The sequence below is a fragment of the Pseudophryne corroboree genome, chromosome 7 (genome assembly GCF_028390025.1).
Source record: "Pseudophryne corroboree isolate aPseCor3 chromosome 7, aPseCor3.hap2, whole genome shotgun sequence".
Lineage (NCBI taxonomy): Eukaryota > Metazoa > Chordata > Amphibia > Anura > Myobatrachidae > Pseudophryne > Pseudophryne corroboree.
This window is the reverse complement of record NC_086450.1, coordinates 383,034,651-383,061,195: the sequence shown is the minus strand read 5'-3', so window position 1 is coordinate 383,061,195 and position 26,545 is coordinate 383,034,651. Positions and strand designations below refer to the sequence as shown.

Here is a 26,545-nt window from a genome sequence, read left to right as displayed (position 1 = left end):
GGCTCTTCTAGTTCTGATATATAGTTGAAAATGGATAGACGTATTGCACAATTATTAAAAGCATGCTTTCTTTGAATCCTGCTTGGAATACTGTGGATAAGTCTCTATATATAAATATTCCTCTCCAATGACACAGCTGTTTGCGGAGGTGAATATATATATATATATACCCCTTGATTAAGTCCATGAGGGACGAAACGCGTTGGGTGCTACTCTGATTTTACCTCAACCTCTTAAAAGATAAGCTTTTTCATGTTTTATCCTGTGTATTTTACATCGTATTTTTCCTATGCCTGTGTGTACCTTTTATGAATTTTAGGCATATATAGCTTTGATTTTATCAACCTAGCTTCTTGCTCTTTTTTATACAACAGTTTTTTACTAGGCTGCATTGGTCTAGTTTTATTGTTTCAGTTATTACCAACCTTTTTTAGTGCCCGTCCTTTTTGAAATTAAAATAATTTTTTTTATCAGTACCTGGTTTTTTACATTATTTATTTGACACCTTTGGTCGCTTGTAACAACCTCATCCCCCTGCACTATTTTCAATTTGTAGGCATATATACCAGTGCCTTCATATATCTTTGAGGTTTCTTAGCTGACGCCCTAAATACTTGAAAGGGAGTGTCCACCAGGTCTAGTTCTGTTTATTAGTCCAGAACGTTCCCCCTTTTTTTCCCATACTGTTTATATACCTTAGATACTGTATCTGTGGCGCTGGTAGCTTCTTTTGTACACATATATATGTATATATGAACAATTGGTATAAGAGTTCTGGCGACCGACGGTGTATGTAAAATATGTCTCTGTCCACATATGTAATAAAATATATAACAATTTATTTGGTACAGATAAAAATACAATGGAGTAAATATAAAAACATGTATAAATACTATAAAAAGATTATACACTTTTTAGAAAAAATGGGGAGCGGGGATGGAGTAAATTCTAAAACCACATGAGCATGGTTCTAAAACCAGAATAGTTAGTAATAATAATAATAATAAGAAGAAGAAGAAGAAGAAGAAGAAGAAGAAATGTAATAATAATAATAATAAAAAAGTTGAAATTGTCTAAAATGAATAAGGAGAGTCTTAACTTGTAGGTAGAGGGTCACAGAGGGAGAGCCCAACGCGTTTCGTCCTATCGACTTCTTCAAAAACATAAAACAAAACAATAACATGAAAGACAAAGTAAGATGACCTTACAGGTCAATATTAAATTGACATATCATACTAAAGTGCTAGTGCAAACAATAAAGCAACACCTGCCTAACTAATTTGATAGACATTTGGTATACATTAACAGGTCATTTTCACATTAGAGGGGTCATGTTGTATATTTTTCCCTTGCACCTTCAGATGTTTTTAATTGTTTTTTAATTGCTTTATTGTTTGCACTAGCACTTTAGTATGATATGTCAGTTTAATATTGACCTGTAAGGTCATCTTACTTTGTCTTTCATGTTATTGTTTTGTTTTATGTTTTTTCACAGCTGACAGCGTTACCATGGTAACGCAGCGGGCTTCCGCGATGAGGCTTCAGACCTCGCGGCAGTTGTGGACGCATTGGGAGTGAGAGAGACGCGGTCAGGAGGCGATGCTCAGACAGTGAGTATGTCTTGAGCGGTTGCCATGGTAACGCGGCTCGCTCCCGCGACGTCACTTCCGGTCCCGCTGAGATGCCAGTGAGCCGGGCGGAAGTCCTGAGTGGGCGGCCAGAGAGACACGCTGCAGCTGGTGATTGAATGGGGTCAGGGGGTAAGTGTTTCCATGCTTATTTAAACACTCTTGTTTTGCACTTCTGTTATCCTGAAGAAGGGGACCAGGTCCCCGAAAACGTTGATGTGACCATTTGCACTATTTGCACCGTTACATGATTGCAGTGAAAAGTCTCTGAGTGCCGCCTCGTTTTTTCCACTATATACCACCGGTTCCCGGTTGGGGAGGGCACCAGAGCAGCATCAGTCCAGTCTTGGACTTCGTGGAGTGCCGGAGCAGTTGTTTTTATATATATATATATATATATATATAGGCTTACAGAAAGAAACAGCGGCACTCGAGGATTTTATGAAAAGTAAAAAGTGTATTCAAAAATTATTACATGAAGCCGACGTTTCGGGGCTCACATGCCCCTCATATATTATTTCTCTCAAGTGATGTCTCTAAACTGCACATTTGTGTACAAATATAGGCCCTCATTCCGAGTTGATCGGTCGCAAGGCGAATTTAGCAGAGTTACACACGCTAAGCCTACGCCTACTGGGAGTGTATCTTAGCTTCTTAAAATTGCGACCGATGTATTCGCAATATTGCGATTACTAACTACTTAGCAGTTTCAGAGTAGCTCCAGACTTACTCTGCCTGTGCGATCAGTTCAGTGCTTGTCGTTCCTGGTTGACGTCACAAACACACCCAGCGTTCGCCCAGGCACTCCCACCGTTTCCCCGGCCACTCCTGCGTTTTTTCCGGAAACGGTAGCGTTTTCAGCCACACGCCCCTGAAACGCCGTGTTTCCGCCCAGTAACACCCATTTCCTGTCAATCACATTACGATCGCCGGAGCGAAGAAAAAGCCGTGAGTAAAAATACTTTCTTCATAGTAAAGTTACTTGGCGCAGTCGCAGTGCGAACTTTGCGCATGCGTACTAAGCGGATTTTCACTGCGATGCGATGAAAAAGAACGAGCGAACAACTCGGAATGAGGGCCATATACTTCATCATTACACTCTGAATTATCATTTTAAAAAAACTGATATTATCAACCGCATAAAAAATATACATAAATATAAAGTGTATACATGAATCATTTATAAAATGGTATATATAGAGAATATACATGCCTATAAAATACATATCTTCATAAATACTTGACTACCTTATATGCTAAATCTATTACCGGTAACCTACATTTATAGAACCTAAATAATATATCTATATTTTTTATAAGGGGTCAATAAGAGACAAATTATTTTCCGGATCCTGACTGTTTTTCAAAAAACACCACTCTATGTTCACTCAGAAAATCTGCTACTAGTTAGGGCAAAGGGATCAAATAATCCAACAACAGTGCCCCACATTACAGACATCTAAGGAACAATTTTAATGTAGAAGAGGAGTAATATCATAATTTTCGTTTAATCCCTTTGGACTCAGGGTTTCTAACGCATGTATCCAGAATACTTCTCTTTTACTAAGTTGCTTAAGCACATCACCTCCTCTTTCATCTAGTTTTACGTGTTCAAGTGCCTTGAAACTAAATTTACTTAAATTCCCTTTATTGCATTTAAAAAAATGCCTTGGGACATTATGTTCCTTGCACTTATTTACTATACTTCGGGTGTGCTCAAGCATACGAATCTTAAGCTGTCACTTTGTTTTCCCCACATATCTGGCACCACATGTTCACTCCATCAAGTAAAGGACACAAGTCGTTTGACAATTTATAATTTCTTTTATATCCCAAAATTTAGTCTTATCTCTACTCCAAGTTTTTTTCCTTTCCTTACTCACATATGGACACATCTTACATTTGCCGCATGGAAAACACCCGGTTGTTTTATTTAACCATACATTACTAATCAATTGCGACAAATTACTTGGTGCTAGTGTACTTTTCAAAGTTTTTGCCCTCCTAAAAACTACTTGTGGTTTTTCTGAAAGAACCCCTTTTAGAATTGGGTCTATTGCCAAAACATCCCAATGTCTATTGAGGATGTTTCTGATTTCTCGGTTTTTAATATTGAAACCTGTAACAAAGGCCACAGAGGCATTGGTTCTTCTACATTTCTCTTTATAAGTTAACAGACTACTTCTATCTACTTTTTCTACTTTCTTTTTACACTTCTCAACTAATTCTAGAGGATACTTTTTTTCTAGGAACCTGTTTTTACACAACTCAACCTGCTGTTCATACATCTCACTTTCCGTACAATTCCTTTTAACCCGTAAAAACTGCAAATAAGGGATGTTCGCTATCCAGTTTTTATAGTGGCAGCTGTTAAAGTGGATATAATTGTTACTATCCACTTTTTTTTTTAATATATGTGTACGTACTTACATTTCCTCCTGGAGTCCACTTACTGGTGTCTATGACTAGGTCTAAATACTCAATTTTTTCTTTTTGGAAATTTGAAGTAAACCTGAGGTTATAATCATTTACATCCAGATACCTCATAAATTCCTCAAATCTACTCATATCCCCTTTCCACACCACCAATATGTCATCTATGTAACGATTAAATGAATAAATAACATCTGAGAATGGGTTATTATTAAACACAACCTCATCTTCCCATTTTCGTAAATACAAATTGGCAAAACTAGGTGCATAGGGCATACCCATTGCGCTTCCACATTGCTGGTTGTAAAACTGGCTTTGGAATTTAAAAAAATTATTTTTAAGAACATACTCGATACATTGTAATAAAAATAATCTCATATACTCATCAAGTGTTTCATCCCTTCTGAGAAAGAAGTAAATCGCTTCGAGACCCTCCTTATGTGGTATGCTGGTGTACAATGATTCCACATCAATTGTACACCAGCAATACCCGTCTTTCCACTTCACTTCACTTAAGATCTTTAATATATGTGTTGAATCCTGTACAAATGATTTTAAACGAGATACATATTTTTTTATATATATCAATATATTCCGAGGTTGGGGTTGTAGACATAACTCATTTCTTATACACTTATACAACCTTTATGGAGACCATTATCTAGTAGCTGTTTGATTTCATTTAATATTCTCCCACTGGGATCAGTGGTGAGTTTTAAATAAGTAGTTGTATCATTCAACAACCTCTCCGCCTCCTCTAAATAGTCTACTCTGTTCATCAGAACTACCCCCCCCCCCTTTATCAGCCATTTTAATTATCAAATCATGATTTTTCTCTAAAGCTTTTATGGCCATCCTCTCATCTTTCCCTAAATTATCTTTAACCTGTGCATCCCTTTTACACAATTCATCAAAGTCTTATATTATTAATTTAGAGAATGTCTCTATATAACTACCCCTCGACTCAAGGGGATAATAATTAGAACCTACTTTCAAGCCAGTCTTATTATCAGTTTCCTTTTTACTTCCAATTGCTTAATTTTTTTGCTTCATTTTTTTAAAAATGACGTTTTAGTGTCAAAGTCCTAACAAATTTATTGGCGTCTATGAATAATTCAAAATTATTGGGTTTTTTATTGGGTGCAAATTATACGCCCCTCTGTAGTAATTTAATTTCACTAGGTTTCAACTCATGATTAGATAAATTAAAAATACCCGTTATTGGTTTGATCTCCTCTGTTTTATGCCTTTTGCCTCCTCTCTTTCCTCTCTTATTTCTTCTTATATTTTTCTTTTGAGACCCGACCTTGGGCTGTTGGTATCCTCTATTTCTCCTGGATCCAATCTGTTCCCCCTTCCCCAGCCCCTCTGTAAAAAATTGTGGCGTGTTTCTCTATTACTGGGGGTGTTTAAGGGATCAAATCTATTTTGAATAGGGACCTTGAATGTCTCCACTTCTTGCTCATATTTCCTATTTCTATAAGGGACCTGTTGCCATATATTCTGTTTAGAAATCGGTTCCTGTTCAAATCTCCTATCTCTATTTCTATAAGGGACCTGCTGCCACCTATTCTGTCTCTGGGTTCTTTCTTGCCACAATCTGTCCCGTTTCTGTGTACAAAATTATTAACCTCATGATTGTTCCTTATTCTATCATTCCAATTTCTCACATGACCCTCTTTATAGTCATACAAATCCCTTTGGAATTTTCTAACTTTCGTGTCAATTACTTCCTTTTCCAATTTTTTTTTTACTTTATTTCACTCTCTTTCATCAAGTCTAAATACTCCTTTATTTCTCTGACAGGTTCTACTTTCTTATTTAGATCAATTAATTCAAGATCTAGTTCTTTTAATTCTCTTTTCCTCTCATGTATTATTAATTTAATTAAGCTATAGGCACATTCATCTAGTATCTCATACCAAGCATCTGTAAAAAAAATTCTCTCATTCCCAAATGTAGGTGTTTTGAATATTCTTAAGCCCCTAGGGATACGTTTTGCCTCTATATACTTCTCTAAAGTGGTTAATTCCCAGCTCATTTTCATTTCCTTAATTAGGAGTTTTTCTATCTGCAGACATAATGAGTCCAAATCCACACCATTCTCAGATGAGTGCTTAGCAGCACTCTCACCAGTGCCCAAATGCTCACTAAAGATTTGATGGCACTCATCAAAACGCCTTGGTCTTAACTCCATTATAATCCACCACAAATCAGCAATAAGTATAAGTTTGACCGTAAGAAAGCCACACACAGATAGCTTACAGAACGTTGCAAAACATAAAATAAAAAATATATATAAAAAATAGATCTAAATGCAGCAAGCACAGTGGTTAGTATTGCATTTAGTTTGAAAAAGCCGCGCATTCAGATCTCATTCAGTCTCATGGATTAGTTTTGTTAATAAACAGTCTGTGTCCCGCTCTGAGATGTGTCCTGTCACTTCCTCCATGCTAGAACCAGAGCCACTGGTTCAATTGTACATGCAAATGAGAAGAAAATGGAGGGCGCAGGTGTGAGTATAAAAATACAATTCCATTTAATCATAATACATGCTCACATACATCTTAGCTTCTGAAAACAGGCTCCGTGATCCCGTGTGGTAGTTTGAGCGTCCGGACAGCTCTCTCCCACACAAGTTTAAACGACTGGCCTCTAGTGCCGCGAGCACCGCTCGTTGCTAAGCGATGACCGACCAGATGACGTCAACACGTCCAACGTTCCGTTAGCCATGGCCAACGCGTTTCGTCGATGGACTTTGTCAGGGGTGTGTGGCTTTGGTCTCTCCCGCATTCGTTCTTATACTTAAACTACACAGCTGTAATCTATCATATGATCAATTAAAAATGTGGTTCACATGGATTGCTCTGCAAATGTTATATCAGCCCCACCTGCAGTGCAACAAGGTTTTGCCCAATAGCTAACTTTTATGGTTTGCTAACAACTCTGAATACCCCCATTGTCCTCTAAATGCACTGCAATCACAGTCAGTGCTCTTCAATCTGGCAACCAGCCCACCATCATTCACTGTTCAGCTCCTCACCTTCAGCAAATGCTTACTGCAGCGCTCAGCCAGCCCTCCTCCACAATGAGGAAATCAGCAGGCTGACAGCAGCTAGCTAACACACTGCACTGCAGTAAGTTTAAAGGGCCATGCAATTGCAAAGGGAATATAGCAGTAGCCACACAAGATGGCGTCCTTGTTCAGTTGCTCAGTTGGAACGTGCCTAGAGCTGGCCCTGCTTTCATGTTATGTACATTTAATGGACTATCTAAACATGCCTGAGCGCGGGAGATAATTTATGTGCCCCACACATAATATTGAATGTATAAAAATAGGTACAAATACCTGTGTTAAAACTAGAGATGAGCGGGTTCGGTTTCTCTGAATCCGAACCCGCCCGAACTTCATGTTTTTTTTCACGGGTCCGAGCGACTCGGATCTTCCCGCCTTGCTCGGTTAACCCGAGCGCGCCCGAACGTCATCATGACGCTGTCGGATTCTCGCGAGGCTCGGATTCTATCGCGAGACTCGGATTCTATATAAGGAGCCGCGCGTCGCCGCCATTTTCACACGTGCATTGAGATTGATAGGGAGAGGACGTGGCTGGCGTCCTCTCCATTTAGATTATAAGAGAGAGAGATTTACTGGAGCTTAGGACTAGGAGGAGTACTGTAGAAGTGTAGAGAGTGCAGAGAGTTTACTAGTGAGTGACCACCAGACAGTGCAGTTTATTTAATATATCCGTTCTCTGCCTGAAAAAAGCGATACACACAGTGACTCAGTCACATACCATATCTGTGTGCACTGCTCAGGCTCAGCCCAGTGTGCTGCATCATCTATATATATTATATATCTGTCTGACTGCTCAGCTCACACAGCTTATAATTGTGGGGGAGACTGGGGAGCACTGCAGTGCCAGTTATAGGTTATAGCAGGAGCCAGGAGTACATAATATTATATAGTGAGTGACCACCAGACAGTGCAGTTTATTTAATATATCCGTTCTCTGCCTGAAAAAAGCGATACACACAGTGACTCAGTCACATACCATATCTGTGTGCACTGCTCAGGCTCAGCCCAGTGTGCTGCATCATCTATATATATTATATATCTGTCTGACTGCTCAGCTCACACAGCTTATAATTGTGGGGGAGACTGGGGAGCACTGCAGTGCCAGTTATAGGTTATAGCAGGAGCCAGGAGTACATAATATTATATTAAAATTAAACAGTGCACACTTTTGCTGCAGGAGTGCCACTGCCAGTGTGACTGACCAGTGACCTGACCACACTGACCACCAGTATAGTTAGTAGTATACTTATATTGTGATTGCCTGAAAAAGTTAAACACTCGTCGTGTGACTTCACTTGTGTGTTGTTGTTTTTTTTATTCTATAAAAATAAAACTCATTCTGCTGACAGACAGTGTCCAGCAGGTCCGTCATTATATAATATATAATATATACCTGTCCGGCTGCAGTAGTGATATATATATATTTTTTATATCATTTATCATCCAGTCGCAGCAGACACAGTACGGTAGTTCACGGCTGTGGCTACCTCTGTGTCTGCACTCGGCAGGCAGTCCGTCCATAATTGTATACCACCTAACCGTGTTTTTTTTTTCTTCTTTATACATACATACTACTACGACATCTCTTTATCAACCAGTCTATATTAGCAGCAGACACAGTACAGTACGGTAGTTCATGGCTGTGGCTACCTCTGTGTCTGCACTCGGCAGGCAGTCCGTCCATAATTGTATACCACCTAACCGTGGTTTTTTTTTCTTTCTTCTTTATACATACATAGTTACATAGACATCTCTTTATCAACCAGTCTATATTAGCAGCAGACACAGTACAGTACGGTAGTTCACGGCTGTGGCTACCTCTGTGTCTGCACTCGGCAGGCAGTCCGTCCATAATTGTATACCACCTAACCGTGGTTTTTTTTTCTTTCTTCTTTATACATACATAGTTACATAGACATCTCTTTATCAACCAGTCTATATTAGCAGCAGACACAGTACAGTACGATAGTTCACGGCTGTGGCTACCTCTGTGTCTGCACTCGGCAGGCAGTCCGTCCATAATTGTATACCACCTAACCGTGGGTTTTTTTTCTTTCTTCTTTATACATACATAGTTACATAGACATCTCTTTATCAACCAGTCTATATTAGCAGCAGACACAGTACAGTACGGTAGTTCACGGCTGTGGCTACCTCTGTGTCTGCACTCGGCAGGCAGTCCGTCCATAATTGTATACCACCTAACCGTGGTTTTTTTTTCTTTCTTCTTTATACATACATAGTTACATAGACATCTCTTTATCAACCAGTCTATATTAGCAGCAGACACAGTACAGTACGGTAGTTCACGGCTGTGGCTACCTCTGTGTCTGCACTCGGCAGGCAGTCCGTCCATAATTGTATACCACCTAACCGTGGTTTTTTTTTCTTTCTTCTTTATACATACATAGTTACATAGACATCTCTTTATCAACCAGTCTATATTAGCAGCAGACACAGTACAGTACGGTAGTTCACGGCTGTGGCTACCTCTGTGTCTGCACTCGGCAGGCAGTCCGTCCATAATTGTATACCACCTAACCGTGTTTTTTTTTTTTTTCTTCTTTATACATACATACTACTACGACATCTCTTTATCAACCAGTCTATATTTTTAGCAGCAGACACAGTACAGTACGGTAGTTCACGGCTGTGGCTACCTCTGTGTCTGCACTCGGCAGGCAGTCCGTCCATAATTGTATACCACCTAACCGTGGTTTTTTTTTCTTTCTTCTTTATACATACATAGTTACATAGACATCTCTTTATCAACCAGTCTATATTAGCAGCAGACACAGTACAGTACGGTAGTTCACGGCTGTGGCTACCTCTGTGTCTGCACTCGGCAGGCAGTCCATAATTGTATACTAGTATCCATCTCCATTGTTTACCTGAGGTGCCTTTTAGTTGTGCCTATTAAAATATGGAGAACAAAAATGTTGAGGTTCCAAAATTAGGGAAAGATCAAGATCCACTTCCACCTCGTGCTGAAGCTGCTGCCACTAGTCATGGCCGAGACGATGAAATGCCAGCAACGTCATCTGCCAAGGCCGATGCCCAATGTCATAGTACAGAGCATGTCAAATCCAAAACACCAAATATCAGTAAAAAAAGGACTCCAAAACCTAAAATAAAATTGTCGGAGGAGAAGCGTAAACTTGCCAATATGCCATTTACCACACGGAGTGGCAAGGAACGGCTGAGGCCCTGGCCTATGTTCATGGCTTGTGGTTCAGCTTCACATGAGGATGGAAGCACTCAGCCTCTCGCTAGAAAAATGAAAAGACTCAAGCTGGCAAAAGCAGCACAGCAAAGAACTGTGCATTCTTCGAAATCCCAAATCCACAAGGAGAGTCCAATTGTGTCGGTTGCGATGCCTGACCTTCCCAACACTGGACGTGAAGAGCATGCGCCTTCCACCATTTGCACGCCCCCTGCAAGTGCTGGAAGGAGCACCCGCAGTCCAGTTCCTGATAGTCAGATTGAAGATGTCAGTGTTGAAGTACACCAGGATGAGGAGGATATGGGTGTTGCTGGCGCTGGGGAGGAAATTGACCAGGAGGATTCTGATGGTGAGGTGGTTTGTTTAAGTCAGGCACCCGGGGAGACACCTGTTGTCCGTGGGAGGAATATGGCCGTTGACATGCCTGGCGAAAATACCAAAAAAATCAGCTCTTCGGTGTGGAGGTATTTCACCAGAAATGCGGACAACAGGTGTCAAGCCGTGTGTTCCCTTTGTCAAGCTGTAATAAGTAGGGGTAAGGACGTTAACCACCTCGGAACATCCTCCCTTATACGTCACCTGCAGCGCATTCATAATAAGTCAGTGACAAGTTCAAAAACTTTGGGTGACAGCGGAAGCAGTCCACTGACCAGTAAATCCCTTCCTCTTGTAACCAAGCTCACGCAAACCACCCCACCAACTCCCTCAGTGTCAATTTCCTCCTTCCCCAGGAATGCCAATAGTCCTGCAGGCCATGTCACTGGCAATTCTGACGATTCCTCTCCTGCCTGGGATTCCTCCGATGCATCCTTGCGTGTAACGCCTACTGCTGCTGGCGCTGCTGTTGTTGCTGCTGGGAGTCGATGGTCATCCCAGAGGGGAAGTCGTAAGACCACTTTTACTACTTCCACCAAGCAATTGACTGTCCAACAGTCCTTTGCGAGGAAGATGAAATATCACAGCAGTCATCCTACTGCAAAGCGGATAACTGAGGCCTTGGCATCCTGGGTGGTGAGAAACGTGGTTCCGGTATCCATCATTACTGCAGAGCCAACTAGAGACTTGTTGGAGGTACTGTGTCCCCGGTACCAAATACCATCTAGGTTCCATTTCTCTAGGCAGGCGATACCGAAAATGTACACAGACCTCAGAAAAAGAGTCACCAGTGTCCTAAAAAATGCAGCTGTACCCAATGTCCACTTAACCACGGACATGTGGACAAGTGGAGCAGGGCAGGGTCAGGACTATATGACTGTGACAGCCCACTGGGTAGATGTATGGACTCCCGCCGCAAGAACAGCAGCGGCGGCACCAGTAGCAGCATCTCGCAAACGCCAACTCTTTCCTAGGCAGGCTACGCTTTGTATCACCGCTTTCCAGAATACGCACACAGCTGAAAACCTCTTACGGCAACTGAGGAAGATCATCGCGGAATGGCTTACCCCAATTGGACTCTCCTGTGGATTTGTGGCATCGGACAACGCCAGCAATATTGTGTGTGCATTAAATATTGGCAAATTCCAGCACGTCCCATGTTTTGCACATACCTTGAATTTGGTGGTGCAGAATTTTTTAAAAAACGACAGGGGCGTGCAAGAGATGCTGTCATGGCCAGAAGAATTGCGGGACACTTTCGGCGTACAGGCACCACGTACAGAAGACTGGAGCACCACCAAAAACTACTGAACCTGCCCTGCCATCATCTGAAGCAAGAAGTGGTAACGAGGTGGAATTCAACCCTCTATATGCTTCAGAGGTTGGAGGAGCAGCAAAAGGCCATTCAAGCCTATACAATTGAGCACGATATAGTAGGTGGAATGCACCTGTCTCAAGCGCAGTGGAGAATGATTTCAACGTTGTGCAAGGTTCTGATGCCCTTTGAACTTGCCACACGTGAAGTCAGTTCAGACACTGCCAGCCTGAGTCAGGTCATTCCCCTCATCAGGCTTTTGCAGAAGAAGCTGGAGACATTGAAGGAGGAGCTAACACGGAGCGATTCCGCTAGGCATGTGGGACTTGTGGATGGAGCCCTTAATTCGCTTAACAAGGATTCACGGGTGGTCAATCTGTTGAAATCAGAGCACTACATTTTGGCCACCGTGCTCGATCCTAGATTTAAAGCCTACCTTGGATCTCTCTTTCCGGCAGACACAAGTCTGCTGGGGTTGAAAGACCTGCTGGTGACAAAATTGTCAAGTCAAGCGGAACGCGACCTGTCAACATCTCCTCCTTCACATTCTCCCGCAACTGGGGGTGCGAGGAAAAGGCTCAGAATTCCGAGCCCACCCGCTGGCGGTGATGCAGGGCAGTCTGGAGCGACTGCTGATGCTGACATCTGGTCCGGACTGAAGGACCTGACAACGATTACGGACATGTCGTCTACTGTCACTGCATATGATTCTCTCAACATTGATAGAATGGTGGAGGATTATATGAGTGACCGCATCCAAGTAGGCACGTCACACAGTCCGTACTTATACTGGCAGGAAAAAGAGGCAATTTGGAGGCCCTTGCACAAACTGGCTTTATTCTACCTAAGTTGCCCTCCCACAAGTGTGTACTCCGAAAGAGTGTTTAGTGCCGCCGCTCACCTTGTCAGCAATCGGCGTACGAGGTTACATCCAGAAAATGTGGAGAAGATGATGTTCATTAAAATGAATTATAAACAATTCCTCCGCGGAGACATTGACCAGCAGCAATTGCCTCCACAAAGTACACAGGGAGCTGAGATGGTGGATTCCAGTGGGGACGAATTGATAATCTGTGAGGAGGGGGATGTACACGGTGATATATCGGAGGGTGATGATGAGGTGGACATCTTGCCTCTGTAGAGCCAGTTTGTGCAAGGAGAGATTAATTGCTTCTTTTTTGGGGGGGGTCCAAACCAACCCGTCATATCAGTCACAGTCGTGTGGCAGACCCTGTCACTGAAATGATGGGTTGGTTAAAGTGTGCATGTCCTGTTTTGTTTATACAACATAAGGGTGGGTGGGAGGGCCCAAGGACAATTCCATCTTGCACCTCTTTTTTCTTTTCTTTTTCTTTGCATCATGTGCTGATTGGGGAGGGTTTTTTGGAAGGGACATCCTGCGTGACACTGCAGTGCCACTCCTAAATGGGCCCGGTGTTTGTGTCGGCCACTAGGGTCGCTAATCTTACTCACACAGTCAGCTACCTCATTGCGCCTCTTTTTTTCTTTGCGTCATGTGCTGTTTGGGGAGGGTTTTTTGGAAGGGACATCCTGCGTGACACTGCAGTGCCACTCCTAGATGGGCCCGGTGTTTGTGTCGGCCACTAGGGTCGCTAATCTTACTCACACAGCTACCTCATTGCGCCTCTTTTTTTCTTTGCGTCATGTGCTGTTTGGGGATGGTTTTTTGGAAGGGACATCCTGCGTGACACTGCAGTGCCACTCCTAGATGGGCCCGGTGTTTGTGTCGGCCACTAGGGTCGCTAATCTTACTCACACAGCTACCTCATTGCGCCTCTTTTTTTCTTTGCGTCATGTGCTGTTTGGGGAGGGTTTTTTGGAAGGGCCATCCTGCGTGACACTGCAGTGCCACTCCTAGATGGGCCCGGTGTTTGTGTCGGCCACTAGGGTCGCTAATCTTACTCACACAGCTACCTCATTGCGCCTCTTTTTTTCTTTGCGTCATGTGCTGTTTGGGGAGGGTTTTTTGGAAGGGACATCCTGCGTGACACTGCAGTGCCACTCCTAGATGGGCCCGGTGCTTGTGTCGGCCACTAGGGTCGCTTATCTTACTCACACAGCGACCTCGGTGCAAATTTTAGGACTAAAAATAATATTGTGAGGTGTGAGGTATTCAGAATAGACTGAAAATGAGTGTAAATTATGGTTTTTGAGGTTAATAATACTTTGGGATCAAAATGACCCCCAAAATCTATGATTTAAGCTGTTTTTTAGGGTTTTTTGAAAAAAACACCCGAGTCCAAAACACACCCGAATCCGACAAAAAAAATTCGGTGAGGTTTTGCCAAAATGCGTTCGAACCCAAAACACGGCCGCGGAACCGAACCCAAAACCAAAACACAAAACCCGAAAAATTTCAGGCGCTCATCTCTAGTTAAAACCAAATTCAGCCACACAAATCGAGGGAAGATCTCCAGTGTCTTACAGAATTGCTTTTCATGGAATGATGCTAGAGATCCCTGTTAACTTATCATGCTTATATAATAAAATACTTTGGAAAATGATAACTGCCTAATTATAACAGAGAATTTGAAAATACTGAATTCAGCTAATCAGCTCAACATAACTTCAATATTGATATATGCAGTAACCAGATATGGGCCCTCATTCCGAGTTGTTCGCTCGCTGCTAATTTTAGCAGAATTGCTAATAGGCAAAAATCCGGCAGTTCTGCGCATGCGTATGCACAGCAGGGCGCACGCGCTAAGCAAATTTGCACAAAACTATGCTACTCACGGGCGAACAAAGCTTTTCAATCGCTCTGCTGATTGACAGGAAGTGGGTGTTGCTGGGCGGAAACTGTCCGTTTTCAGGGAGTGTGCTAAAAAACGCAGGCGTGCCAGGTAAAAACGCAGGAGTGGCTGGAGAAACGGAGGAGTGGCTGGGCGTGTTTGTGACATCAAACCAGGAACTAAACGGACTGAGGTGATCGCAATCTAGGAGTAGGTCTGGAGCTACTCAGAAACTGCAAGGAAATACTTATAGCAGAATTGGTAATCTTTCGTTAGCAATTGCTAATCTTTCGTTAGAAATTCTGCTATTCTAAAATACACTCCCAGAGGGCGGCGGCTTTGTGTTTGCATTTCTGCTAAAAGTAGCTAGCGAGCGAACAACTCGGAATGAGGGCCATGGTCCCCATATTACTTTAAATGAGTATATAATATAACGTAGTATTAACTGATACAGGGGGTCTATGTATTAAGTATAGGAGAGAGATGAAGTGGACAGAGATACAGTGCCAGCTAACAAGCTCCTGTCATTTTTTCAAACCCAACCTGTAACGTAGCAGTTAAGAGCTGATTAGCTGGTACTTTGGGGGTAATTCAGAGTTGATCGCAGCAGCAAATTTGTTAGCAGTTGGGCAAAACCATGTGCACTGCAGGGGGTGGTGGGAGGGGGGAGGCAGATATAACATGTGCAGAGAGAGTTAGATTTGGGTGGGTTATTTTGCTTCTGTGCAGAGTAAATACTGGCTGCTTTATTTTTACACTGCAATTTAGATTTCAGTTTCAACACACCCCACCCAAATTGCCCCCCCTGCAGTGTACATGGTTCTGCCCAACTGCTAACAATTTTTTTTGCTGCGATAAACTCTGAATTAGGCCCTTTATGCCCATTCGCTTTATCTCTATTCAAGGTTAAAGGCAACTTGCCTGAGCAGGCGCCAATGCACATGCGCAGGTATTGTCTTGCTCGTGTGCACCCAGCCAATGCGATTGGATCGCATTGGCTGCAACGGCAGGGGTTCGTCCACAGTTACTGTGACTGCTGGGTGGCCCTGCCCTGCACTGGGCAGCCAGCAGCATGTGAAAGAAAGGATTGCAGATTCTGCTTTTAAGCAGAGTCTCCAATCCAACCTGAATAACCCCTTAGTACATAGACCTTCATCTATGCTAAACTTGGTTAAAAATTATATTCACTGTGACCATATAGGGTATATGTAACATGCAAGAAGACACATTGAGTCCAGGGCCGGATCTAGGGGGGGGCGCAGGGGGCGACCGCCCCCCCTAACACAGTCATAGTCATGCCCACTTTTGAGCAGAAGAGAGCTCTCCGGGGAGAGCCTGAGGCAGAACGATGTGCTGCAGCTTATAACACAGCAGCACAGAGGAGCCAGGAGAGCAAGGGTTACAGAGCATTTGCCCCTCACTTGCTGGTGTGTGGGTACTAGGGCTAATAAATACAATTACCCCATAACACAGTCACATGTACATAGAACAATCACAAAGCTCTATCTCAGTCGCACTCAAAAAGTTCAGTCAGAATTGAGAGGAGGAGGAGTTAGGATTGCAGATGGAAGGAGTTGGGCCTGTAGAGGGAGGAGTCAAGATTAAAGAGTAAACCGCCCCCCCTAAAGAAAAGTCTAGATCCGTCCCTGATTGAGTCACATAAGCGGGTGTGAATTTACTTTATTCTCACTGATTCCTTCTGTACACATCTAATTTTGAAACATTATTTTGCTGTTTGATATTCAACAATATAATTCTATGATCTGTGGATTTTAACATGAACCATTCAAACTTATATTTTACTACAGTGTTACCTGTGCACCTCATACAGACTCTTTTTCTCTTTTCTCTGGTGTCTGTATAATATTTAGCTAACTCTGAAAACTGAGAGTCTATGGAGCTTGCCTGCTGTAACCTACACCATCTTCAGATGGCGTTAGTTCCCAGAGCCCCTGTTAGTTTCCTGAGCTTCCTATGAGAAGGAGGTCTGGGATGTGAAAAGGACCGTGGCTATGTGTAATTGTGTATATATGAACTCAGGTCACCCATGCGCATTGGGCAGACTTGGCAATGGTTAGTCACTGCTCCTAAAGTTAGGAATCAAGGTGACAGCTGAATTTCAAATCAGCTGTCATCACAATGGAGCAATGCTGAATTGCTATGGTAGCTAAGTATCCACCACTAAAACTTGCAACAAACTGGATACTTAATTATCAGGGGCCAAGAGCAGAAACGGTGTCTCAGGTACAAAATACAGAAATGAGTTTGCCATGAGAAATGGGGAGGTACACAGGTGTGTCCTCATCAGAGACGTGCGGTAAGGTAAATGGCACAGGAGGCACTAGCTAGTACCAGAGCTAGATTTACAGACAATATATGGAGCCAAAAGGTTCAATCAGGGGCGTAGCCATAACTTTGTGGGCCCTGTAGCAACATTTTGAAGGGGCTCCCGGCCCAATGCTTCTAGAGAGACACTTCTCTGCAGCAGTTGTTAATTTTATGCCCTATAATAGTGCCCTAGTTCATTTTCTGAACCATAGTAGAGCCTTACTTAATGTTATGCCCCATAGTAGTGCCCTAGTTTTTTATGAATCGCAGTAGTGCTTAAGTTCACCCTACAGTATGTCACATTTCAGAGCTGCCAGTACACATTATGCCGCACAGTACCCCCACTTCACATTATATGTAGTGCTCCCTGTTCATATTGTGCATCATTAGAGTGCCCCGGTTCATATTATATAATAATGAAAAATTCCCTACAGTTCATTATATACCACACTACAATGACCAAGTCCAGGGGCATACCTAGATATATTGCAGGCCCCAAGAAAAAAGATTGAAAGGACCCCTACGTACCAGCCAATGGCAAAAAAGTTATATAACACATGTAACTGTGACAGGGAAGGTGGCCCCTCCCATCTCTGGGCCCCATAGCAGCAGCTGTGCTGCACCTATGGTAGCTACGCCCTTTTATATAACACATGTAACTGTGACAGGGAAGGTGGCCCCTCTCAGCTCTGTGCCCCATAGTAGCTGCACTGCCTGCACCTATGGTAGCTACGCCCTTGGGTTCATGTGGGCATTATACACAGGTGCAGCAGTTTATACTGCTGGAAATTTAGTGAGTTTTGACCAGGGATGTGCGGAAAAGATAGACGAGGGAGGCACTGTCTCACCTGTCATAGACTTTTTACTCCAGAGTTTATAGAGACTATAAAAATAATTAGAGTAATACAAAGAAGATATTTCTAGTATATTCTTTGTATTTTTCAAATACTTTACACAGTCAAAAGTCTGGCTTATATATTAGTATAACAGGAAAGGCCCTGCCTCACCAGCCTCACCCCACCGCACGTCACTGGTCCTCACATGCCGTGGCTGCAGTAGTTGCACCAGGTGCCCAGCTACTGCGCCAAGCATCTTATTCGCTGAAAATGTGCATATTATTCATAGAAATAAAACAACTAGAAGTGACAAAACTACTCTGCCAGATTGCACTGATCGATTTGAAGTGCGACATTTGTACATCTGTGTGAGAATGAGTCGGAATCTGTGTATGAAGTGCTACGATAGAGCGAACAGGGTTATTTCTCATTCCAAGTCCCGTTGTGCTTCATCTGCGACTTTGTACATGTGTAAAACTAATTTCTGTGTGGTTAAAGTCCCAGGCCTGCGACTCTAGTACACTGTCTCTACATTACACCGCTTGGTGCTGCTAAGTCACACCAGGCATCTTGCGCCGTTTGGTGTATGAGGACACATCTGTTTTTTCAGGCATTCAACAGGATAATTTTAGTGAGCCATTAGTAAAAATGAAAGTCATCATCATGAAAGTTTCTTTCTTATTTCAAATGGCAATCATAAGGCAAATCCTGCCGTATAACTGATTGCTGCTTTAAATTTAACAGCAAACTCGTTGACATCACATTATTCTGTAATCTCAGAACCTATTACATAACCCATCGCGTGACTGTTTCCAACATATTACAGGCAGAGCTGGATTAACACTCTGTAGGGCCCTAGACAAGCTAATGGTTTGGGCCCATATTCCCCCTCCATTTCTTTAAAAAAAAAAAAAAACATAAGGTTAGGGCAATCAAGGCCTATCTGTGACCATTGCCCCTAGGTTGGAGCCTAGTTTGCCTAACACAGAGGTTCTCAAACACGGTCATCATGACACCCCAACCGTCCAGGTTTTAGGTATATCCATGGCTCAACATGGATGGTTAAATCAAATTGACTGAGGTGCTAATTAAGTCACCTGTGGCCAAAACATGGAAAAACCTAAAACCCTGACCATTGGGGTGCATTGAAGACCACATTTGAGAACCTCTGGCCTAACAGATAATCCAGCTATTGTCACAGGTAAACAGGATACAAACGGTGAGTCCACCACTGAGATCCAAATGGGCGATGTGACACACATTATTAAATGTTGGGGAAGACGCCAAATTCCAGGGTATGAACAGTCTGCACACTAGCACTACCAAGCCTGCTCAGTTGTTATCAGAGCTAAATGAATAGGTTTCGCATCTGGGAGCCCCCAAGTACTAACCCTGGAGTCCCGACATAAACAGAGCCCTCCCAAAATGATTTAACCATCTCCATCACTCGGCAGCCTATGTCTCCTCATGGGGCAGCAGGTAAGTGCACCAACCAGGCTGGACAGCATTAACGTTACACAGTCAGTGTAGTATTTGCATAAGCACAGACTGGATTGGGACACAGGCAAAGTATCAGGCACAGGGCCCCACAATTCTAGAGGCTTTTGAGCAGGAGCAGATGGTGGTCACACAATCAGAGTGGCAAGGCAGCATTCTCTACGTGCCTTCCAGCCTCAGCCAGACAGTGCATGGCTGTCAGCATGCTGATTGGTGGATGGCTGGAGCTATCCACCAGTCAGAGTGCTGACAGTCATTTAACATGTGGAAGCATTTAGAGAGATGACACGGGACCGTAGGAGGGGCATGTTATGTTTTTTGTTAATTGGTCGCTGTGAATGGGTGTGTAGGGACCCTAGTACATTGTTTTGCCCAGGGCCTACAATGCTGTTAAGACGGCTTTGATCAGGCTGACACTTTATAAAATTAGGTTTTGGTAACTTACATCTACAAGTCTTAATTTGGCTCTTTTGGTTACAGGTGACCACTTTTTTGTCCCTTTTAAGAAGTAAACATCTGAAAATGTATTTTTCTTCTGCTCCTAGTATGCGTCTTTTGCATTGCTGCACCTTCTAAAGTTAATTTCTTATATCGATAAGTGGAAAATAAAAGGAGGCAAAGAATGACAAAAATGAAAATTGAATAATAATTATCATTTTCTTGTTGCAGTCAGGCTAGATCCACCTTCTGGGCTGTCGTACAGTGTCAATGGCAGTATATATCGGATCATCTGGACTGGTATTACAGAACTTCTGGCTGAAACCAAATTACTATATGAATTACAGTTAAAGAAAGAAGCTTCATCCTGGCAGGTAGCACATCAAGAACTATCCGAATTTGTGACAAAAACCTGTAAAATGAATTGTTCATAGATTGCAATTGAATTATTGTACAGCCGAAACCCACTAGTAATCTTCCTTTAAAAAAATGAAATTATTAAAATTACTTTTAATCTAAATTATAATACAGTTGGATTTTTTTTTTAAATTACCATAATAATGTTTATTCTTTAAAATTAATGAATATTACATTTTCAGAAATGTTCATTTCATTCTATTCAGAGGATTGGGAAAGAAGATTCAATTTATGACTTTACTCTGTGGAACTTGGCTATCTACTTTCCAAAAGTCCCAAGTGTTTTGGAAATGCCAAGTTAGGGCTAGTGCTTCACTCTCCTGTATCTTCTCAGAATGGTGGCAGTTTTTCCCTTTGTACTGTATTCTGGATCCACAGGGAATTTTATTTCTTCCACTTTGGTTTCTAAATTGGGTCTAACAGTTTTGCCACTTGATACTCCCATTTTTTTTAAATCACCATAGCCAGCAAAAGAATTCCCAATAATAACCATTTTACATCAGACACTCTTGGTGTTGGCTAGGGGCGTATCTAGAGAGGAGGAGGCCCGTGTCCAGGCTTTGTCAGGGCCCCCTCCTCTCTAGCCAGTGGCAGCACTGTGACTTTGGGCACTAGGGTCCCAGAGTCTAGCTCGCATGCGCAGATCTCCAGGAAAATGGCACAGTGGCCATTTTCCCAGTGATTTTCCTAATGCGCATGCGTGAAACACCGGAAAAATGGCGTTGCGCCATTTTCTCAGTGATTCCTGCAGCGCTGCTGCTTCGGTGCGGGACTTCGGAGGGTATTACAAATAATGGGTGCAGGATGTGCGGTGTGGGGCCCCCTGGACCCCGGGGGCCCGTGTGCACCGCGCACACTATATGCCAGTGGCGCCCATTATAAATATGCCAGTGGTGTGGGCAAAGGAAACCATCTCGCTCTTTGCGATTTCATGAGTCATATTATTTTAGGGCTCCCGTGACATGGACTACATTGGATATAGGGCAATAGTTATCCTGTGATTCTATGTGCCAATCACAGTCTATTCAAAAAGAAAGTCCTATTCTCAGAAAGTCGTGCTACCTTTATCTCCCCGGAGTTCTGTCTTTCAGGAAATTATCTGTAAACAATGGGATGAAATACATCGTCTTCACTGTGAATGGTATTGCCTCATTAAACCCCTTAATGGGAAAATATTTTCTAAAGGACATGTGTACCCTCTTTCATTACAAGAGATGCCAGCTATATCCAAATAGGTCAGTGAGACCCTACAACATAGAAATAGCTATTATTCGGGAATTCCCCTACCATGTAACATTTCATGAATATCTGAGTGCGAGGACTGGAAGACTGCCTTCAGTTACTGCTATGGTCACTGTGAATATTTAGTAATGCTGTTTTGGTTGTGCAACGCATCTACAGTCTTTTAAAATGTTTTGTTGTTGTTGTTGTTGTTGTCTATCTTGTTTATATTTGAATTTACCGTACGGATCTATAATCTCGTCATTCTCATTTTGCAGAGGTTTTCGTCCACCTTTGGAAACATTAGTTACACTGTAAACTAGAAAAATGCATATTCAAGTAGGACTCTATTTAGATCCAGAAAAGGCTCAGGCAATTTCCAACTGGTCTCATTAAAGGCATTTCAGCAAATTCTCTGATTAGTGATTTATTGCCATCATTGCATCAGTAGATATTTCAACCTATTACTGCTGCCATGTAAATGATTTCTAACCTTAAGACAAACAGGCAGACACTGTCCTCCTTTTTTATATTAAGTTTGATGGCTCAACTGTGGGAGTTAAACATACAGGAAGAGAGAAGTGCTCATGGGTTCATAATAGACAACCAATAAGTGTATTCAGAGCTGGTAAATGGATTAAAAATATATTTAATAAAAATGACACCAATAAATATATCAAAAACAATTAATTACTTTGAAAAAGTCACGTGATTCCGTGACGAAACGCGTCAGTCTCCGCCCATTTTGTGCAGCTGCAGCAGTATTTCTGGCTAACATAGAGGTGCACGGCATAGCAGAGCGGGAGCCGCTACGGGACATTGCCATCTGTCCATCCCGCCACGAGCAAAAGTATTCCTGCTTAAACAAGCGTCAGCACTACAAGTCCGTTTAATATTCTCCTCCCGTGGAGCAACCTGTAGTCACAGCCGGTGATATGAAAGGCAACCCCCGTGGACAATTCTAAACATCCGAGGACGCTCGGTTACTGGGGTAGGACCACATCGCTATATCTACAAGGGAGGTAATTGGACACTTTGTAAACGCTGCCATCAGCCGTTACACCTTTATAGTCTCAGCGTGCAACAGTTACCATCATTGACTGATATAAAGTTACCACACGCTGAGAGTACAACAGCATAGTTCCTTCAGTGCACTGATTCCTTATTGAGGGAAGTTTTAATAGCAATTATTGCCAATGTAAACTGCTGGCCAGCTAGGAATTATCATATCATATTGGGTGCAATTAATTAATTGTTTTTGATATATTTATTGGTGTCATTTTTATTAAATATATTTTTAATCCATTTACCGGCTCTGAATACACTTATTAGGTGTCTATTATGAACCCATGAGCGCTTCTCTCTTCCTGTATGTTTAACTATTGCTTTACTGTAGGGGTGTATACAGCCCCTCGAGTGAAGCGAACGTGTGTTCTAGTGGTTACTTAATAGTTTTTTAATTTTGTCTAATACAGACGCAGGCGCTTCATATTTTTGTGTTTTGATTCAACTGTGGGAGTAGTTACCATCCTCACCCAACATTCCTCTGATTGAAAAACTTTTCCATTGTGGGCTCTTTTCCTGTAATTGTATTTCTGCTGAGAAGAAATAGTCTATTAGCCACAAAGTATTGTTAGCCATTATTATTATTACTATTATTATTAATACTATTATTATTATTTTTATAGCGCCGCAAGGGATCTGCAGCGCCCAGTTACAGAGTACATAAAGAAATAAGCAAAAAAAAAAAAACAGTGACTTACAGTTTAAGACAATATAGGACAAGTACAGGGTATATAAACATAGTGGCAACAGCAGACAACACTGAAATAAGTAATAAAGTGGCAGAAAACCGAGGGACTTGTAGCTGTCGAAAGGAATATGGAGCAGAAGATTAAGTAAGAGAAGGAAAGGCCCATGTGGGAAGAGGACTCTGCTCGTGAGAGCTTACATTCTAAATGGTATGGGCAGGCAGACAGAGGTGACACAGATGGGGTAAACAGTGAGAGTGGAACAGAGGGTTAGTAATGTATGAGAGATGGCTGGGTTTGGTGAAGAAGTGTGTCTTGAAAGCCCGCTTGAAGTTTTGTAGAGAGGTGGAGAGTCTGACAAGGAGAGGCATATGAAAAATCTTGAAGGTAGGAGTGGGAGGAGGTATTTAGTAGGCAGAAGAGGCAGCGTGTAATAGCAGAGCAAAGAGGACGGGTGGAAGCCATAAAACTTGCTCTTGAAAAATAGTGGCATCTGCTCTAAGAATTACACCTCATGTAACCCAATGACTAAATCCTCATAACTCCAGATGGTCTTTATTCTTTTTACAATTTGACTTTGAAATGCCTTTTGAACATGTGTCAAGAGCCAAAAGGCAGATGCTCTCCCAAATTCAGTCACACAGCTGATAATGATAATGTTCTGGAAAATTGTCCATTTTTTAAACCTAAGTGTCTTCTGGGGACTTCCAATACTTCTCTTGTCAATCCACGTCCTGGAAACACCTTAAGTTCCTTTAGTATTCGTACAAAATTGTTGCAATGGGCACACGCCTCTCACAAAAGTCTCTGAGTTTATCTCTCAAAGCTACGGGTGACCTATTCTTCATTTATCGGTTAAATAATTTGTGACTGCATTTATCTTGCTCTACATAAGAAACAAGGACATGTATCTTGTGGTCCTCTTCTTCCAGTTTGTAAATAGAAAGAATATGGTAACACTTATCCAGCGCTGTTGTTTGGAGAATGGGGAACAATTTTCAGTATAGGTTTTCCCTCAGGGCAGAGAAAATGCAATCCAGATGGTACATATAAATAAGGAAGGAATTTATATGGTGAAGTACATTAAAACCATCTTTTAATAATACAGACAATAAAATCAGGCAATAGAATGTGTGTAGCTCCACATAAAATAGAATAACAGTGGATCATCCAAAGACTGGTATTATGAGTGCAATTACCGGAGAAATTGAACTGTTAAAACAGTTCAAAAACAGCATGTGAGAGGAAAGTCCCGGGTACCTCCGATGTTAAACACTGCTGCCGTCAGTCCTCTGGTATCACAGTCACAGAACCGTCCTGGGTGGCCTCTGTCGTCACCTCCGACGCGTTTCCACCCCTGGTCTGGGGTCTTTTTCAAGGAGTCAGTATGTGGAGCATTCCAAATGAGAGGTGTTTTTAAAAGGCCTTTGTCCAATAAGGGCTCAGTGTTTACAGCTGGTCTCAATTACGTTGTAATTCCCCATATCCGCTGTCCGGCAACAGCTATGTCCGTTGTCATGGAGATCCTGTCCTTTTGAACTACAGTTCCCATCATGCACTTCGCCGGGAACGTCCGTTGTCATAGCGACGCGATACGTCACTTCCGCTCCGAGTATTTCTTTCTTGATGTGTGTCAATTCTTCCGTTTTGAACTATTTCCTGTACGGTAAAACTACATTCCCCATAGTGCATGTCGGGGAGTGTGTCCGTTGCCATAGCTACGCGGTGTGATGCACCCGCCCGGAGCATTTTGTTATTTCCACGGCGGTGTCCCACAGCAGGCTCAGTTCTTTATGTGTTAAGGTTAGAAAGCTAACCTAAAACGATGTAAAAATATAAAGATAAAATATACTAGTGGAGCAATGTTATTGTATAGCACATTTTCATCTTATTTAAACAACATGTGTTAAGAACATTTGTATAAAACAAGAGTATATACAGAAAAGGGATACATATTGTTACTTCCTAGTATAAGTGCCAATATTAAGGTGCTGAATGTAATAAAAAATGGTACAAAGTATCAAAAGTGCATATATAGTGATGTTTATAGAAACCACTTGATCTCAAAATCTGAGTTTATACCCCCTGGTTTTAATGTCCCTAACTCAAAAATAAGTCTCATCTCTGTTTTGGCCAATTGAGAGGCCACGTCTCTTTTCCTACGATGTCCTAAGACGTGTTTTATGCCAAAGAAACGTCTGATTTCAGATGTTTTGCTATTATGTTTAAGTCTGAAATGTTCTGATAAAGCATGGGTTTGGAGACCCTTCTTTATGTTACGGAGGTGTTCTCCTATCCGAACCTTTAGGGGTCTTGACGTTCGTCCAATGTAATATAGGCCACAGGTGCACTCTATACCATATACAACGTTTTTGGTGTTGCATGTCATGAATTCACGTAGTTTTTCTGTTTTACCATTGATGGTTATTTCCGTAAATTTTTTGTTGTCCCCTTTTACTTCTTTACAACCAATACAGGATCCACACCTGTAGAATCCTGTAGATTGTATGGTGCCGGGTTTATTTTTGTATGACGGTAGTAAGCTCTTTACTACTTTGGACCCTATTGTGGGTGCCCTTCTGTAAATACATCTGGGTCTGTTGGGTAATAATTCTCCCAAAATCGGATCTCTTTTTAGGATTCCCCAATGTTTATACAGAATTTTTTCCAGATGTTTGTGTTGGCTATTATAGGTGGTTATGAATGCCCAATTAGGTGCCAATGAACTGTCCTTAGGTTTACATTTCTTGGTGAGTAACAGTTTTCTATCTATTTTGTCCACTTGGTTGGTGGCTTCTTTGATTATATTTTCTTTATACCCAGAAGCCACAAATTTGTTCTTCATTGACTCTGCTTGTTTCAAGTAATTCTCATTCTTTGAGCAATTACGTTTTAATCTCCTTAATTGGCTGCCTGGGATTGATTTCAGCCAATTCGGATGATGGCAGCTGGTTGCTTGAAGAAATGTTCCAGAGTCAGTTGGTTTGGTGAAGCACTTAGTATGTAAATGCCCATCCTCAATAAAAAGTGTGATGTCTAAAAAATTGATTGAAGTGTTGCTATCTACAAATGAGAATTCAATATTAAAATCGTTGTTATTAAGATAAAGGAAGAACTCCTCCAGGGATTCTTTGCCGCCTTTCCATATAAAAAACACGTCATCTATATAACGTGACCAGGACACCAGGTTCGCTCCAAATGGGTTGTTGTTCCATATCTGTTCGTCTTCCCAACGACCCGTGAACATATTTGCA

At 42.1% G+C, this 26,545-nt stretch overlaps 1 protein-coding gene across 2 annotated transcripts in view; it reads left to right on the top strand.

Annotated features, from left to right (window-relative positions):
* LOC134945360 (interleukin-21 receptor-like) overlaps positions 1–26,545 on the top strand; it is a 64,063-nt gene that overhangs the window by 2,754 nt on the left and 34,764 nt on the right. For both annotated transcript variants that reach the window (XM_063934577.1, XM_063934576.1), the window contains exon 4: positions 20,134–20,276. In XM_063934577.1, coding sequence (XP_063790647.1) covers positions 20,134–20,276 — 143 coding nt within the window. The remainder of the gene's footprint in view (positions 1–20,133; positions 20,277–26,545) is intronic.